Source organism: Heteronotia binoei, chromosome 1 (genome assembly GCF_032191835.1).
Source record: "Heteronotia binoei isolate CCM8104 ecotype False Entrance Well chromosome 1, APGP_CSIRO_Hbin_v1, whole genome shotgun sequence".
NCBI classification, from domain to species: Eukaryota; Metazoa; Chordata; class Lepidosauria; order Squamata; family Gekkonidae; genus Heteronotia; species Heteronotia binoei.
In genome coordinates this window covers 157,321,454-157,340,769 of record NC_083223.1, presented here as the reverse complement: position 1 = coordinate 157,340,769, position 19,316 = coordinate 157,321,454, and the positions used below count along the sequence as shown (strand labels likewise).

The window sequence follows — 19,316 nt, the reverse complement described above, 5'->3', positions numbered from 1 at the left end:
GCCATAATACTGGCCTTAGCTGCCCCTGGATCAGTGGGCAATCAGTACAAAATTATTCACAGAGTAACTTCAATACATTAGTAGCAACTGTGATCTTTACTACTATGAATACTTTGCTGTAAGCAGGATCATACTATGTAGATTTTGTCATTTATTGTGTCATGTTAATACTTATGCTTTGCTTCAGTTGTTTTCTTTATGATTTCTGGTTGCTTCTAAAACCCAAATCCTATTTCATTGTTTACTGAATGTCCCATCCTGTTGATTGTATTGACTCACTCTGTGTAATCTGCCTTGAGTCCCAGTGAGAAAGGCAGACTATAAATAATGTAAATAAAAATAATAAACTAATGCTGGTTCTGTATACTTCACACATTTTCCCATTAAACTGTTTTCCTTCAAAAGAAATAATTACTTACATGACTTATTGCTAAATTTCCTTTTAAATGAAACTTTAATGAAAAAAGATACAGTATTCCTACTTAAATAGGATAAATAAAAATACTTATCTACTGTAATCTTTTAATGCAAATATAATTTTTTTTCAGTTTGTTATTGGACCATTAATGGACGCTCTTTCGGAAAGTTCTTTTTATTCCAGGTAATAAATTATTCAATGAGAAATTGGATAACTAAATGTCAAATCAGATGTTTATGCCAACTATGTGTGCATCTCTTGGGAAGACTGACAATTCATAGGTAGATGATCTCTGAAAGTCTTCTCAGTCAGGCAAGGGAGAAATAATAGATAACCATAATGTATGGTTAATTCACATTTACAATACTGTGTGAGGTTCTCAGAGATATCAAGGCTGGGAAAAACAATTTCTTTCAGATACTGACATAATAAATTACCAGGATGTTTCATTTTAGAGGAGCTTTATATTTAAAAAATGCAAACTTTAATTAGTGGAATTACAGTATGGTCCTTGTCTAGTATGGTCCTAGTCTAAGAGCAGTCCTGTGCAGGTCTATTCAATGGTGTTTACTCCCATGAAAGAATGCTTATGATTGTGTTGTAACTGTTAAAATAATGGACCTTGGATAACTCTGCCTATGATTGCACGGTCAGTGGATTCATCAGTGGGCATGTTTGTATGATGCTTGAGGCTAGGTTGGGTCTGGTGCATTAGTTAAATATTAAACATGAGGTTCCTGCAACAAAAAATGGAAGGTCTTGTTAAGTTACATGCTAACACACTTCCTTCAGTACTGAAACACTGAACTTCTGGTAATATATTATTTAAACTTAATTGACTGGATAATTGGCAGGTCAGCTAAACACCATTAGGTGTTAGCTCTGGCTAGTCTTAGCTCTAACTCTGCAATAGTACATATACCTCTCTTTTTTAACTTAACAGGTCATCAGGCCAGATGATTGGGACGTGTCCTCCATTAGGAACAAAGCTACAGAAGTTTTTGGCTGCCTTCTTCAAAAACCTCCCAGAAGAAGAAAAAAGTATGTTTAGTCATGTTTATTACATTAAAAATGTCTCAGTGCTTTCACTGTGCTTGAGCCTCAGCTTGACAAAAGTGGAGATGTGACTGAAGTAGGGAACGGACTAGGGAAGAGGAAGGAGTGACACTCTGTTTCTTATTGCCAGTGATGCCTGGATGTCGTGGAAAGAAGTAGCAAAAGAAGACGAGGAACTACGTGCAAAAATGTTTTGCTTGTGACCCCCCTTCTTCTCACCACCTCATTGAATGGAGTTTAGAGGGCTCAGAGGGCAAATTCCACATTACATGCAAAGTAATAAAAATGCCCCAATTGATTTTAGTGAAAAGAAAAAATGCTTTCTGAGCAGAACAGTGGAGGGATGCTTCATGCTTTCTTAGCTACCTGGTTTTGCATTTAAAATTATCCTCCAAGCCACTTTTCTCCGTATGCAATTCCTTATGTGTGTTTACCCATGTAAACGTATGTGGAACACCATAGCTGGAAAAAATTGTGGAGTTATTTTCAGCACAGTCCTTTGTTTTTGGGGGTTTTTTTTGAGGGGGGACATCAAATAATAACTGGGTTATGGTGAGTGTGTAGGGTTTTCAAGGCAAGAGATAAGTCAAAAGATAGTTGTCATTGCCCACCTATGCATAGCAACCCTAGACTTCGTTTGTGGTCTCTCTCATCTGAAAACTAGATGCAGTTGTGTTAGCCTGGGTTATCTGAGTCAGGGCTTATGTAAATGTATTCCTTTCTAAGTTCTTTGAAGTCCCTGGGCTTAGAATGGCGTAGTTGGCAGGGATAGCAGTAAGCACAGCCTCTGCCTACTGCTCCTTTGCTCAAAGTCACAGTCTTCTAAAGCTTTCTTTTTTTAAAAAAAATGAAAGCATGGCAGGGCTTCATTACATACATTTGTGTGTGATGTGTATTTTGTTGTCAATTCTAGAGCGGGGAAAGTGGTTGCTTTTGTATGTTGTTCTTAGATACACCACTTCCCTTTTCCGCCTATGATGGGATCATAGTAGTCTGAGAACATCATGGGGGTATATGTTGCATAATGAACTGAGTTTTACAGGGCACAGCATCTGTCTCCAGTCCTGTCTTTTTCTCTGATTAATGCTATACAATCTGACTGGACTTGGGGTGCTGATGGGGGGAGCAATAGTACAATATTTAGTAATCATACGCAGTATAGAACTAGACATGCCAAGTCCTAGTCTGGTTTGATGCTATTTATCCTGACTACTGTCTTTCTTTCTGCCTTCTCTGCTGCATCTTTTATCATCAGTCAAATAGTGAGTTGAGGCTGGAATTAATGGAGAGATAAGTTGGATGCAGAGAATATGTTTTGGCTACAATATTGGTTTGTTACCATTTATGGTTTGGTGATTTAACAAAAATATTTTTGTGTGTTTTTCTAGGTAGTTTTTTGTTAAAGTTTATACTGAGAATGAGCAATAGGCACTGGTGTGCCATTCCAATTTTGTTTCTGTCCATGGCTCTGGCACATATTCCAGAATGTAGAGCACTGGATACGGAAGGACTCCTAGCTCTGAGGTGACAAGCTGAGTTTTGCCTATGTGATTAGTCTCTGTTCTCATTCCGTTGTATTGGCTTCTCAAAGTGTGTCTTTTATCCTTCTGCAGAAATGTTCTGCAATGTACTATGGTCACACATCAGATTCTGCTGCGTGGAGCTGCTCAGTGCTACCTTCTTAAAGCAGCAATGCTCTTGACCAATGTAGTAAGTATTTGTTTTGAAACAGTTTTCAGAAAGAGACACATGCATATTATTGTGGGTTACTAGGTTAAAAGGGAACTCCATTGTTTACTTCACAATAATGTGTTTGACCATTGGAGCTGCAGTATCTTTTTTTTTGGGGGGGGGGGGGGTGTTGTTTTTTTTAAAGCCAAATTGGCTTTTTGGTACTGCATTTGAGTGTTTTGGCTACAAAAATGGACTTTATAAAATGCTATCTGTTCTAATCATTGGGTGCTTTGCCTGGCTTAAAAGAAATGTCACTGAATGCTCAGATATGTTTATTGGGAAAAAAACGTGCATTAAATTGAGATTAGTGTTTGAGTGCCCAACATGAACATCACTGCTGTCTTTTTTTTTAAACATAGCTAGGGGATATTTACGTTGTAGTGTTAGATATGGAAACTGCTTGTATTTCTTGATGAAATTGTCATGGAGCTGAAGAATAATTGCATGTCATTGGAGTATACGTATTTTTGTGCATGGTATATGCACATACTTCCTGTCATTTTTGTATTTTTAATAGTGAAGTGTGCCCCCTATCTGCAGATATCTAAAACCATGGATTGAGGCCACACTGACACTAAACAGATTTTCCTGCAAACTTGGGGAAACCCCCGAGGTTTGCAGAAAAATCTAAAAATTGTTAGTAAAAATACATTGGAGGGCTAAATCCCCACAAATAAAAGATCATTTTCTGCATTTGCACACCTGCCTCCTGCCTGTTTTTTTGTGGCTGCTGTGGAGCCTGAAAGTCCCAGCTGGGCTCAGTGAGAAAGTGTTAAGGAAGATGGGAAACCTGCCCCCCATCCACTCCGAGGCTCACAGGCCCACATTTGTACATTCTATATCAAAGTGTGGCCCTGGCTGAGGATACTTAAATTCGGAGACTAGAGCAGTGAGAGGACAAGATAGATCTTTCAGCAAACCTGAAAAATGCCTGAAGTGTGTAAGAAAATCTGAAATTTTTTTTAAGGAATAGTTAAAAAAACCCCAAATGATAAAAGAGTGCCTATGGCTTTAATAGATTCCCTCAGTGGTTGTTGCTAGGCAACCACAACAGTTTGGCCAGCTTTCTTTCAGTAAAAGACAGGGGCAGGATGCTTTTGGGGCTGTTTTGGGGGGCTTTGAAGGAGGACTCATTGGGCTTGATCTGGTAGCAAATATTGGGTGACTTGATACCACTGAAAATGCTTCACTCATCCAGAACTGACTGCTTGCCACTGTTCAACAGCAGCCCCATGAAAACTAGTGTGGTGTAGTGGTTAAAACAGGGGTGTCAAGCATGTGGTCTGGGGGCCAAATCAGGTCCCTGGAGGGCTCCTATTGTAGCAGAGAAATAACGAGGCGCACACTTACTGATTGAAAACGAGGTATTTTACTATTTGGTACCAATAGCAAGGTTCATTCGAGCAGCAAGGCTCCCAAAAATAATGAACCCCCGCACATTTCTCAAACCATCCGTTTTAAGCAGAAAAGCAAGCTTGCAGGCCGGCCCTCACAGTTATCAGATTCAATTTCCCCCCTCCCTTTTCTCCCTGGTAGTTTTCCAGTGTGTCTGCTTATCTTATTCAGCAAGTTTCTATTCTTTAGAAACTTGTCTGCTATCAATACACATTTGTGACTCACATCCATTGAAGGCCTGTCTGGTTTATCACTTGCAGCTTCTTCAACATTACATCAGATGCCCTTTTTGGCTTTTTAAAGACAAGAGCATATTTTCATTTATTATTTTATAGGATTATTCATTAATTATTCAAGGGTCTCCCCTTCACTATCAGGTCCCCGAACAACTGGCTGTTGTCTTCTTCCTTCTCCCTATATCTTGCTTCCTTTTGCATAACAGTTTGCTTTGCAAGTCTTGCTCAATTGCACAGGAGCTACAAAGCAAAACCTCTTGTTTTCGCCATTTGATGCCAAGGCTCCTCCCTTGGGGAGGAAGGGGGGGGCAGCTTGTTTTTCCAAGCTCTCTCAATCACACAGCAGAGCCACTGAGTCAAGCCTCTCTTCCTTCTGAGGCTGAGGCTCCTACCTTTCCTGTTCCCCTGGGGAAGGAAGGAAAGAGCCAGAACTTCCTTTGCTCAGTTCCCTGGTTCCCATGGGAAAAATACAAAGAAAGCACCTTTAAGACCTTAAGGAGTGCTTAGGTTTTAAGCTTTTAAAAATATTTATTTGTGTTTGTCTGTGTCCTTTATAAAGTTTATATCTCTGCTACCTGATCTTAAATAGGTACACACATGGCCTGGCCCGACATGGCCTGGCCTGACATGGTCCGACCCAACATAGTCTGGCCCAACAAGGTCTCATTTATGTCAGATACGGCCCTCATAACAAATGAGTTTTACACCCTTGGGTTAGAATTTCAGATTGGGACCTTGAATCCCTCTTCTGTTGTGGAAACTCTCTGGGTAAACTTTGGCAAGTTAAATTAAAGCGCCTCAGATTTGCAGAAAAATCTGAAATCTAAAAATAAAATACATGAGGAGTGGGTGTTTAAAACCTGAAATGATAAACCTGTGGTTTTAAAAAACAGGTGCTTTCAGTGGCTGTTGCTAGGCAACCACAACAGCTTGATTTCTGTCAGTAAAAGGCAGGGGACAGGCAGGGGACTGTTTCGGTCTTTGAGGGAGGATTCATCTGGGCAACTTGATATTGCATGACTTGCATGACTTGCCTAGGTCCAACTGCTTGCTAATGTTCAACTGCAGCCACCCTATGACAGCCAGTATGTGTAATAGTTAGAGCATCTAATTAGGACCTCAAATCCCCATTCTGCCCAGGAAACTCACTGGGTGACTTTGGGCCAGGTTCACATTCTCAGCCTAACTTACCTCACATAGGTTGAGCCAAGATTGACCATTAGGAACAACTGGATGCTTCTTGGTGGGCTGATAGCCTCCACCTGGATCAGCCAACCCTCTGGGCCAGTCAGCTCTCTGACAGAAGGGCTGAACGTAACCCACCCAAGCCCCACACAAGGCAGGAGGGGTGGCATGCAGTCATCCAAGGGAGACAGAGCCTGGCCAACTAGAATGATGCATGAGCGGTGAGATGCGGGGAGGTGGTGGCACCTGGCTTGGCCTGCACAAAGCAGACCTTGGAACTCAGCTTGGCTGAGCCCTGTGTGAGCCAAGGCAGATTGTGCCTGGCCTGGCCCCACATGAGGTGAAGCAGATGGCAGCACATGGCCTAGGCTGAGCCCCTAAGGAGGCAAAACAGACAGTGACTCTCAGCCAAGCCCTGCCCAGGATGAGGCAAGGCAGATGGTGGCACCCAGCCTGGCTGAGCCTTGCATAAGGCAAAGTGAGGCAGTTGGTGGTGCCTAGCTGGGCTCTAGATGAGGTAGAGAAAGGCAGAGGGAAATTCAGCCCACAGGTCCTTTTAGTTTCTTGTTTTATATAATTGCTTGTAAAATAAAAGCATTATTTGTGTTCCTTGTTTTCTGATTAATTTGCTTATTTGGTTCATTTAGGAGAAAGTTTCACTTTCAGACATTTCAAACTTCATAGTATCACTGAGACCAGAAGAGTCCTTAGGCAGAGGAACTGTTTTGTGGAAAATGGTGAGAGAACTGAAATTAAAGTATTGTATTCACTGTTGTGTCAGCCCAGGTGGCAGTGGTTTTGTTAGAATATGCATGCTTAGATGTATGAGCTTACTGTCGAAGAACATCTAAAAACTTCCTTTCATAGATCGAGCTCTGGACAACATGTCTTTTGGTTTTGAGCAGAAGCTGGATTTCCATAGCATCACGTCACCAGTTCTAATGTCTATCAGAAGTCCACTTCCTCTTTTCTTAGAGCTATTTAAAACATGTACTAAAAGTGTTTAGTACACAGTTGATTATGTAATTGTGCAAGATGCTTGGAGGGAGTGGGGCAGAGGATGCATGAAGAATAGAGGAAAGCACTTGATCTTGAGGCTGTATCCAGATCCAGTTGAGGATCAAAATATGAAGAAGCAGAGCTTACTTTGCAGCAGAGAAGCTTGTATTTGCTCTGTGTAAGGCTGTTGTAGTCTCAGAAAAATACAGAACAGTATTAAAAAAAGAAATCTGGTTTTATTTAAATGTCCTTCAGTTTACACAACTATTTTATTTATTTATTTACGTTATGTGTGTTGTGCCTTTCTCATGGAGGCTCAAGGCAGATTACCCAGCGTAAATCAGTGCAGTTAATAGGCTACAACATCCAATAAGCAATGCAATAGTATTAGGACAGCAGAAACTATATTTGATTGTGAAGAGAGTATGTATGATTAGTGGCATGAATTCTGTGGTTGGTAAAAGAAGCAGGTTAAATTTTGGTCAAGTGTGTCAAAAGGACAAGTCACCTTACTACAAGATTCATTAGCACCTTCACTCTAAACATTTTTACTTTCATTAACTACATGCCTTCAGAAATGAAGATTGTTTTATTTGGTAGCACTACACTGGTAGAGCAACTGATACTCACCAAACACTGATTTGCTGTCAATCTAAATGGCAGAATTTCTTCCAAAATGGAACAAACTTAGGATGCATTTATTAGATTTATGTACTTTTGATGTAATTTATAGTACTTTGAAGTTATGGTCATGTATATAAGTAAATGTATTTTACTATATATAGTTTAATTATATTTTGGAGAAGACTACTATACCATATGAATAATTCATTTTGTTTCATTTAGCTTTGTGACTGGCTGCATGCAAATGACAAGCACTTTCAAAGGCCTTTAAGCTATGTTGTGCCTCAAGACAAAACATTGTTAAATGTTTATGTACAGTTTCTTGTACAGGACTATCTGAAAACACCTGTAGCCAATGGTAAGTCATTTATACATAAAAAGCAAGATGTACAGTTATAAGATGGTTGTATATATTGTTTTGAAGGTCACAGTTTGCTAAATGTTTTCATGAATGAAAGCACATATTTAATAAAGTGGGAAGATAAATTTTAACTGGATTTGTTTTGGAAGGGGAGACATACTCAGAATCAAAGATCTGAATGCACTGAGATATGGATTTCTTTCATGCGCAAGAGTCCCCATTTATTTCAGAAAAGAAACAAATCATACAGACAAGCAATCTGAATCAGAAAAGATGTTCAGGCAGAGACCATCCTTGATAATATTCCTGGATTGATGAGCTTTAGACTTCTCAAGTTCATAGATCTGAAACTGCTACTAGCATTGACTATTTTTTAATCTTGTTAAATTAAAACATGGGTTAAATATGGCTAACAAATTCAGCAGCCTTTGGAAATACAGAAAAACTTTGACAATTTTTACAAAGACCAAGACTCAGAGAACAGCACAATTAGTTTTGAGTGCCTACAGGGCATTAGAGTTTGTTTTTCTTGAATTGTTTCCAGTTACCAGCATTACTGCAAACTGCTTTTGAATCAGAGGAACATCAAAGACATTTGTGATATGGCTCTATAGGTATGTTATTCAAAGCAAAAACATTTAAAAATCCCACTGGATGTGCAACAGCTCTTGAGCATTCATGACGTAGCTCTTTGGATTTAACTTATAATACATTAATTGCCTATGATTTATTTAAAAAAACAATTTTACTATTGTTAATTGGTAGTTAGATTCACTTTGTTCTTCATGTAAAAATAGACTGAAATTTCCAAACATAATTCATCAGTTACTTGCATTCTTTTTAACAAATGTTATCACTTTACCATATCCTTCAAAGCTCGTGAGCATGCTCAAACTGTTCTTAAATGCTATTAGTTACATTCAAGCACTTGTCATTGTGCATTTTAACTATCAAAAGCTACTTCTGAATTTGCAGTTATTTTAATTTTCTCTTAGTGGTAAAAAATAATAATTTATATTGTTTTCTATTCCATATAAGTTGAAAAGCCAAGTAGTCCCCTGTTCAATTAGCTCATCTGTTATTTTATCAAAGGGTAGTCCAGAGACTGATTGTTCCAAAAGCAGCTTGTATTATTACAACATGGTTCTGAATCTTAACAGCATGTGTGCTCATCACTGCATGAAGGATATAACATGAGACCAGAGTGAAATAAGCCTAGAAATGTACTGCCATTTACCTGAACTTTGCCTTTTTTCCATTCCTTTGGAAAGATGGAGGAGGAGATACACAGAAGTAGCATATCAATCAATCAGTGTATCTAGTAGTAAACATGGCACCTTCTGTGAACACTAAACTCTGCACTGACAGAAGGGAGATTTTCCTCTAAACTTGCGGGACCTCTCAGGTTTGCAGAAAAATCTGAAACTTACGGTTTTTCCCTGCAAACTCGCAAAAATAGTTGCGTAGACAGCTTTCTCCTGGGACTTTCCAATGAAGAGGCAACCTCACTGGATGTGGGTGGATGTAGGTTACTGGGTGGGGAGAAGGGGTAAGTAAGCAAGGCAGAGAGGGAGCCTCCACTGTTTCTGTACTGCCCAGGAGGGCAGGGGAACAGGCAGTTAGGGAGGAGGACAGCTGAATGAATCCTCATAGGTCTCTTGGTGGGAGGGAGTGGCAAGCTACCCAGCAGTTGCTTGGCCTGGGAGAGGGATGACAGGATTCTTCCCAGTGAGTATTGTAGGTCCTCATTAGTATAGCTGATTGTCAAAAGATACTTAATTCCATCTCTCATTCAGAAGAATCTGAAATGTGGAGGGACACTCGTTTTACATAAAAAAGCAGTAGATTTATCCTATCTATTGGTTTTAGAAGAGTGCTTTCTTCAGGGAAGGGTGAAGTAAAAATCCTTTGAATAGCTAAACAAGTTACTTTTTTCTTGTTCTTAAAATTAATCATTCTGTTGTATTTTTTTCCTCTTAAGTTTGCAAAACTGAAAAAAAAAATTGTGTGTTCAGAGTTAGTGCTTATGATGCTTTTGAGAATATTATCACATTTTAATACAGCATAGCAGTTTGGAAACTATTTTATCCTATCTCAAATACTTTAAAAATAATAATGCATGCATACCTACACAATATTTATTTTAAACACTGGAATTTTTATTTTATTTATATTAATAGAAGATTGCCTTATGCCTGATTGGTTTGAAGCTAGGCTTGTTGCTATTATGATTCTTCTGGCTGCAGATGTAGAAGAGATGACATATGAATACAAGTAAGCAGAAGCTTCATGTTTTCCTATTGAATTTTTCTTAGGATGCTTTCCATTTGTTATTTAGCTCTAACTTTGGTACATTAAAGATGAATGCAAGTGTGTTATTTAAAGATAGTTCCAGATTAAATATCTGGATTCTTAAGAGTCAAAAAAGAGCTGGGAGATAAGGGCAAACTGCTAGACGTGATCAGACTTGACATTTATTTATTACGTTAAGCTTATATCCCGGCCTCTCCGCAAGCGGACTCAGGGCGGCTCACAACATCACATTACTTCATTAAAAACCAATAAAACATATAAAACATAATTACATATTTAAATTATTTAAAACATTTCATGGTGCTGTATTAATACAGTACAGTATAGCGGTTCTGAAAGTTTGATGGTGACCATCGGTACTCTGCATGGTGCTCTATATGATGTCCAGTGGCAGCTCTCTCTCAGTTAAATGTCGAAGGCCTGTCGGAACAATTCGGTCTTACAGGCCCTGCGGAATGTAGACAAATCCCGCAGGGCCCTTATGGCCTCTGGGAGAGCGTTCCAGAGTTCTGGGGCTGCCACCGAGAAGGCCCTGGCTTGTGTCGTACGCAACCTGGCTTCTTTTGGTCCAGGGATGGACAATAGATTTTTTGTCCCTGAACACAGTGCTCTCTGGGGAATATGCGGAGAAAGGCGGTCCCGCAGATAGACAGGTCCCTGACCATAAAGGGCTTTAAAGGTCAACACCAACACCTTGAAACGGACTCGGACATGAAGTAGCTCACAAGTAAGCTTTAGCACAGTTGTGATTGCTTAAATATATCATGGGTCATTATGTATTGCCTTGAAATTTGCACCTATCTTCTCTCTCTGTTTGTGTGTGTGTAAGATATATAGTCTATAAAGATGAACAGCTTTATAGATTTATTACTGAATATACATTTGGACATTGTTATTACTAATTTGAAATGAAAAATTAAGAGTAGTTGGTAGTTCTGTGGTTTGATTGTGTGTTGACTTTTTGTGGATATATACATGTACCAGAGGCTCAAAATGGCAACCTTCAGAAAATACTGACTTGTGATAGACATAGTTTTTAGAAGTGTTCAGAGTGGTTTGAAAGACTGAACATACATTTTTTTGTTTATTTGACTGTTGGCTGAGATGATTTTCCCAGACTTTTCAAAGATCATATTGTTTTAAGAGAAGCAGCAGTGAGATAAGCATACACAAGCAGCATTACCTCTTTCAAACTGCTTTCAGATTTCTAAAAAAAGTTTTCATTTTTCTCTTGTTCCTAAGACAGATATTCTGTCATAAATGTGCCCCCAAAATGGAACACTGTTACATCTTCCTGCTTGAGTGCTTAGAAGGGAGATTGTCATGTGGCTTCCAGTGTGTTGCTGTGTGGAAGATTTAAATGTGACTTACGTGACAGCAACCTGCTTTGCATGTGTGCAAAATACACTTCATCCAAAAGTCAGCAAAACAGTAGAATGTTTTTTCTTCTCTTTTTAATGTTTGTTTATATAGTGGCACTGGCAATACAGAACAGATTGAACTGAAGGTTCTCCTAAATCCTCTACTGGATGTCTTGCTGAAACTTGGCACTAATCCTTACATCCCTACACTGAAAACTGACAAAAGCCTCCAGCTATTGTTGAAGTTACTGCAGACATGTTCGGTCAAATGTTCCAATCAACAAAGTGGTTAGTGGTCTCTACAGTATGTTGCTCTTTATCAGTCTTGCTCTTCTGCTGGTGTTACAAATTATCTGGCTTCTGAGAAGCGCTTCAGACAACTAATTCTAACATCTCATTTTGAAATTGCAATTCATGTTAGAAGAATCGTCACAAAAAGCTTTCAAATATATATATACAGAGTTTTCACGCAGGCAGTGAAAAAAATAAACACTTTAATGTAAGTGCAGTATAATAAAAATTGATGTGGAGAAACCATGGAATTTTTGTTTTGTTTTATTTCAAGGGCACTAATTTCTACAAGAATATACTTCTAAAGGTTGGGTTTTTTAATTTAAATTTTAAAGATTGCTGTTTAATTATTCAAAATGTTCCTAAGACCTACGTTGTAGAACATGAGATATTTGGAAATTAGGATGAGACTTTTAACTGATAATTTAAATAATGTTATGAACTTTTGGGTCTGGTTTTACATTCTCTCTAATATGTCCAGTTGTAGGTTTCAACCATAAATATTTTATAGTATTCTAAATCTAATATGTACTATATAACTTGGTGTATTTTTGAACAGACAGAGTATTAACATTTCTCCAGAATGAATTTATGACTGCCTCAGGAAGTATTTTGAATTTTCTCCTTAGAAGACTTTCAGGAAATGAATTAAATACAGTAAGTATTTAGTGTAGTCATCATACCAGTGAAATTCTGCTGGCTCTTATGCAGAGGAAGCAATATTTTATATAGTTCTTATACCAAGTACTTACAGAATTATTTGAAAGAGGAATACTGTTACATAATGTGTTTATTATTTATCAAAACAAGTAATTTAAAAGGTTTCTATCAAAGCTTTAAGAATACTTGAATTCAGATGCAGGAGAGTTCTATAAATTGTATATAGATAATTGATTTAGTTAAGAGAACTACTACCCCCTTTGGGATGGAGGAATACTTCATAAATAGTTATTTTACCTAACTTGTTTCAGTTGGCCAATGTTTATGGAAGAACAGTTAATGGCTGTTCAATTGCAATGTCAGATTTTGATTTCTTGCGAGTTTTAGAATGATATATGTGGAGGAAGGTATTCTTAAGCTTAGGTTACAACTCCACTCCTCCTTGTTTTGTGGGTGAGGCTTATGCAAATGATCTTTGCAAGCGTGCCTCCATCAGTTAGAGGTGGACCCCCAGTCCAGGCCCTGCCTGCTCTGCAGCTGGACAGGCTTCCTTGCAAAAGAGGAGGAAGAATAGAAAGCAAAAGATAGCTAAAATAGCAAAACAAACGAAATCAGTGGCCATCTCCTCCACTGCCCAGCTGCTTGAGCAAGGATGGTGAGAAAGAAGCTGCCTCACTCCCCCCCTGGGTTTCCCCTAGAATTAAGCTGTGGCTGGAGCTTGGCTCAACTACAACCCCACCAGCACCAGATCAACAAGCCTCAAAGGCATCAGCTAGATCTTCTTCGTGGTCTCTGTGCATTCACACATATGGGTAATCCGCAGGATTGGCCCCGACCTCGGAGAGTTCAAAGCAATCTTGATCGTAGATCTGGCGCGCCTCCCACTTGTCCTGGGAGGAGACAGCTACTGCGCATGCCTGGACAAGGGGGAGGTGCTTAGCCACTCAGTTTCTTCCTTACCGCCGACCGGATCGCACCTTCCTCGTTGATCTCCAACTTCTTCATTGCAATCTCCAACAACTACCTTCTCTTCGCTTCAATTCTTCATCTTCTACTTCTCCTGGTATCGTATAAAAAAAAAAAAAAAAAAAAAAGCCTCCTCTTACTATCTTTCTGGACTTTCCCCCTCCCTCCCCCCCCCCTCCCGGGCGGATGGAAGGAAGGGACAAGATAATCTTTAAACGCTGTACCAGCTGCTCATCCAAAATCCCCTCGTCCGACGGCCACTCTCTTTGCTTGTTCTGCCTTGGAGAGGCACACCGTCCAGACTCCTGCGTGCACTGCAGCCAATTTGGTAAACAGGCCCGCAAGAACCGCGCCGCGAGACTCAAGAGCCACCTCATGGAAACCTCACTCCGACCGGCCATGCCGCGTGGCGGACAACAACAACCCGCGCCATCTTCCCCACACCTCGTGGGAGAGGCGCAGTCGGCAGCTTCCGTGGCACAGACTCCCTGTAAGCCTAAGACCGGCAAGCACTCTAAGAAGTCGGACGACCCCAAAAAGCGCCGCCGCTCCGATTCCGCCCACTCGGACCCGACGGGTAGCACTAGCTCAAAAAAGCATAAGACCCGCCCTCTCGACTCGGCCTCGAACCCGACCACCAAACCGAAGGCCCCGAACCCGACCGCCACTGCCTCCGGATCGATGCCGAAGACTCCGACGTCGAAGTCGACGGCAACACCGTCAATCACTCCGTTGGAAATCATCCGCATATCATCAAAGTCGCCGTCCATTCCGAATTCCCCACCAGACCAGCTGCTGGATACGCACTCTACCACATCCGTTAGGACCCACACTCTCGACCCCACTAAATTCATAGATCTCTCACAGCCGATAGACGCCCACGCGCTCACCAGAGAACCCTCGACCCCGAGAGATCCCCTGACTAGACCTCGATCTCACAGTCGCAGACGCACCAGGTCCCGCAGTCGCCGACACACCAGGTCCCGCAGTCGCCGCCGTACCAGGTCCCGCAGTCGCCGCCGCACCAGGTCCCGCAGTCGCCGCCGCACCAGGTCCCGCAGCCGCCGACGCTCTCGCAGCCACCGCAGGGGGAGACACTACTATTACTCTCCATCGAGATCTAGGTCTCCATCCCCACGGCACCGAAGACGGCACCGACGATCACCATCCCACGATCGCCATTACCACAGCTACCAAGAGTCTCCGCACTACCGAGATCGCACACACAGACTCCAAACTGCATCGATCGAATCGCTTCACCACCATGACGACCCTACGGACCTCGGCGCCGAACCGAAGCTCCCGTCACCACTAGAATCCCTACACACGGCTCCCAAGACAACACCTCAGCCCGACCTACCTCAAGGAACCGACGACGGATCCGAGGAGGAACTCTCCGACTCCGACCACTCTTCGGGTTCGGACCTACAATCCCCAGACTCTGACATAGCCAAGCCAGCAGACTTATCACCGTCTGAAGGCCCAAGATCCTACCTCGACCTTGTAGCAAACATGGCAAGCTCGCTAAATCTAAAGCTCAATACAGACGCTCCCAGAGTCTCGGACGTCGTTTTTGATCTAGTCCACGCGGATCTTCCATCCAGCTCTTCTCTCCCAATGCTCCCCGTTCTACTAGAAACACTCAAAGAAGCATGGGACAAACCGGCATCGGTACCGCCAACATCCAAGAGGGTTGAAGCGCTGTACAAGATACACGCACCTGATTCCAAGTTCCTGTTCACCCACCCGGCTCCGAACTCGATCATTGTACATTCGTCCTCGAAGTCGAAGCAGACTAGACACCCGGTACCACCAGAACGGGAGGGCAAAAAACTCGACACGATCGGAAGAAAGATTTACGCCCTCACTACAGCCACAACCAAAATCCTCAACTACATGGCATGCTTCTCCGCATACACCCACAACCTGACCACCTCCCTCGCCGCATTGGTACCATCCCTGCCCGAGGCATCCCAAAAGTCAGCCACCACCACCCTGCAGGAGATGGCCAGAGTAACCAAACAGCAAATCAACACTGCCCGTCACGCTGCACAGTGTTCCTCCAGAACCTTGGCCTCAGCCATAGCACTCCGCAGACACGCGTGGCTCAGGTCCTCCTCCCTCCAACCAGACATCAAATACAAAGTTGAAGATTTGCCCTTTGATGGCCTTGGCCTGTTTAGCTCCTCTACAGATGACATCCTCACATCTGTAGACGATGGCAGGAAGAGGGCAAGACGACTGGGAGTCTCCCAACCTCTGACCCAAACCAATCGACAAAGGAACTGGAGGTCCAACCAATACAAAGGGAACAGATCCCCACGGCAACAGGAACCATGGAAGCGCAAACCACCGCAGTCCAAACCTTCCTTTCAACACAGACGCCAAACAACCAAGAAACCTTCAACCACACCCAAGCCGTCTCTCTGACCTCCCTGCCCCGAGCCGTCCAGTCTCCCTCCATCAGCCAAACCCATCAACACGACTACAACCATTCTACACTGCCTGGAGGACCATAACATCGGACGCCTGGGTCCTCGCCATCATTCAAAGAGGCTACCTAATAGAGTTTACGTCCACTCCAAAGCACCACCGGTTCCTCACCACACCCCCGTCCGCACCCCTGCAGACGGAAATCGCGTCTCTGCTGGACAAAGGCGCGATAGAACCAGTCCCACCCCAATACCATCGCACCGGCTTCTACTCCCGGTACTTCCTGGTGCCAAAAAAGGACGGAGGACTCCGACCCATTCTCGACCTCCGCAAACTCAACCTACACATAACCTACAAGAAATTCCGTATGGTCACGCTTCAGGCAATCCTCCCGCTCATCCCAGAACGAGCATGGATGGCGTCCATAGACCTCCAGGACGCCTACTTCCACATTACAATCAACCATCATCACAGAAGATTCCTCAGGTTCGCCATAGGGAAGCAGCACTTCCAGTTCTGCTCCCTTCCCTTCGGTCTCTCCACAGCACCAAGGGTCTTCACCAAGTGCATGGCAGTAGTAGCAGCCACATTACGCCAGCAGCAGATATCAATCTTCCCGTACATAGACGACTGGCTGATCGTCGCCCATTCCAGGGAGCAACTACAACTGGACGTCTCGACCACCCTCTCCACCCTGGCCACCTTAGGCCTCCTAGTCAACCTCTCAAAATCCAAACTAGTCCCTACCCAGAGGATCCAATTCATAGGAGCAGACATCTCCACGCTCTCGCAAACGGCTTTCCTACCTCAGGACAGGGCACTCGCCATAATGTCACTGGCCAACACTATCATCGCCCAGCGCTCCCAAACAGCGCTCACCTTCCAGAGAATGCTAGGCCTCATGGCAGCAACCACAGCAGTTCTGCGGTTTGCGAAGCTGCACATGCGTCCCCTCCAAATGTGGTTCGTAAGAACTTTCCGCCCTCACACACAACATCAATCCACACTGCTCACCCTTCCACTACACATTGTACCATCCCTCAAATGGTGGACCAAGGAACGTCACCTCTACAAGGGCATGCCATTCAAGCAGACACCGCCCTCGGTGATTGTAACCACAGATGCCTCCAACTGGGGATGGGGAGCCCACTTGGAAGACCTCACGGTGCAGGGCCAGTGGACAGACTACGAACGCTCTCTCCACATAAACTGCCTGGAGCTCATCGCAGTGCACAAGGCTTTGCGGTCCTTCCTCCCATCGCTAAGGAACCAGCACGTCCAGATCACCTCCGACAACATCGCCACAGTCTTTTACATCAACAGGCAGGGCGGCACCGCCTCCGTCAGACTCTGCAAGAGAGCCCTAGCCCTATGGCATTGGAGCATAAGCCAGGGCATCTTCCTCACGGCCGTACACCTACCAGGGGCCGAGAACACCCAGGCAGACGCCCTGAGCCGCCACTCCACCAACAACCACGAGTGGTCTATCAACAGCCGATACATCAGACAGATATTCAGCATCTTCGGACAACCGAAGATAGATGTATTTGCTTCACCGTCAAATGCCCAATGCACCCGCTTCTACATGAGAGGTCCTCCATCCCACCTCTCCAGGGGGGATGCCTTCATACAAACTTGGAAAGGAACACTCCACTACCTCTTTCCGCCCATTCCACTTATCACCAGAGTTCTACAGAAGATTCAGGTAGACCACACAAACTGCATCCTCATAACTCCATGGTGGCCGCGCCAACCCTGGTTTACGACCTTGCTGCTCCTGTCCAACAGTACCTTCATCCAGCTCCCTCAAACACGGGATCTCCTCTCTCAACAGGGCGGCAGGGTCCTTCACCACAACCCGGCATCGCTCAAATTAACAGCCTGGAGAATCAGTTTCTAGACTTCCCTCCGGAGGTCCGTCAGGTCCTAGTGAACTCCAGAAAACCATCTACTAGGAAATCCTATCTATTTAAGTGGAAACGCTTCTCACACTATGCCTCACAGCACAACTTCGACCCCAACCTCGCCACTATACCTCAGGTACTAACTTACACCTTAACGCTCTCCAGAGCGGGTCTGTCGTATTCTTCCCTGAAGGTACACCTGGCAGCCATCTCTGCCTTCCACCCCCGCATCGATGGCACAACGGTATTCTCTCACCACGCGACCAGAGCTTTCCTCAAGGGCATCATTCGCCTACACCCACCAATCAAACAAGTTCTACCCACCTGGAGCCTGTCCCTAGTCCTGAGCCAACTCATGAAACCACCCTTCGAGCCCATGGCCTCCATCCCACTACACCTGCTGTCATGGAAGACGGCACTACTTACGGCCCTCACCACAGGCAAGAGGGCCAGTGACATCTGCGCATTCAGAGCAGACCCACCGTATACGATATTTCATAACAGTACGGTGGTCCTCCGACCTGACCCGACCTTCCTACCCAAGGTCGTCTCTACCTTTCACCTAGGAAGACAGTCCACTATACCAGCCTTCTTCCAGCACCCCGCGGACGCGGGACAAAGGGCACTCCACAACCTGGATGCACGGAGAGCCCTAGCCTTCTACATAGACAGAACCCGCCAAATCCGTAAAGACCCTAGACTCTTTGTCACCTACGCTACCCATAATAAGGGCAGCAGAATATCTACTCAGAGACTCTCCAAATGGATTGTTGCTGCCATCGAACTCTGTTACCAGCTGGCAAAACAACCAATCCCTCAACATATACGAGCCCACTCAACCAGAGCCGTGGCTACCTCGTCTGCCTTCATGAAAGGCATCCCTATAGAGGACATATGCGCTGCAGCCGTCTGGTCCTCCACATCTACCTTCGCCTCGCACTACGCTCTCGACGTCCGTGCCCGGCGAGATGCCTCCTTCGGACAAGCAGTGCTACGATCGATCTTCGACTAACCACTGTGAGTACCACTATCATTACGTTACGCTCTAACCCTTCATGTTCTTACAGGTCCAGCACCCACCTCCGAAGAAATGGCTCGCTAATCACCCATATGTGTGAATGCACAGAGACCACGAAGAAGATGGACAGGTTTCTTACCTGTAACTGGTGATCTTCGAGTGGTCATCTGTGCAATCACACAGACCCACCCAGCCTTCCCCGCTGCTGGAAGCTAGTAAGCACAGTTATTTCCACCTATCCGGCGGCGGGAAGAAACTGAGTGGCTAAGCACCTCCCCCTTGTCCAGGCATGCGCAGTAGCTGTCTCCTCCCAGGACAAGTGGGAGGCGCGCCAGATCTACGATCAAGATTGCTTTGAACTC

At 43.8% G+C, this 19,316-nt stretch overlaps 1 protein-coding gene across 3 annotated transcripts in view; it reads left to right on the top strand.

Annotated features, from left to right (window-relative positions):
* TARBP1 (TAR (HIV-1) RNA binding protein 1) overlaps positions 1-19,316 on the top strand; it is a 58,977-nt gene that overhangs the window by 14,524 nt on the left and 25,137 nt on the right. For 2 of the 3 annotated variants that reach the window (XM_060243014.1, XM_060243023.1), the window contains exons 5-13: positions 549-601; positions 1,362-1,459; positions 2,863-2,998; positions 3,088-3,184; positions 6,672-6,761; positions 7,870-8,005; positions 10,189-10,282; positions 11,795-11,970; positions 12,533-12,630. In XM_060243014.1, the coding sequence (XP_060098997.1) occupies positions 549-601; positions 1,362-1,459; positions 2,863-2,998; positions 3,088-3,184; positions 6,672-6,761; positions 7,870-8,005; positions 10,189-10,282; positions 11,795-11,970; positions 12,533-12,630 (978 nt within the window). The remainder of the gene's footprint in view (positions 1-548; positions 602-1,361; positions 1,460-2,862; positions 2,999-3,087; positions 3,185-6,671; positions 6,762-7,869; positions 8,006-10,188; positions 10,283-11,794; positions 11,971-12,532; positions 12,631-19,316) is intronic. The other variant, XM_060243019.1, reaches the window with a different exon arrangement.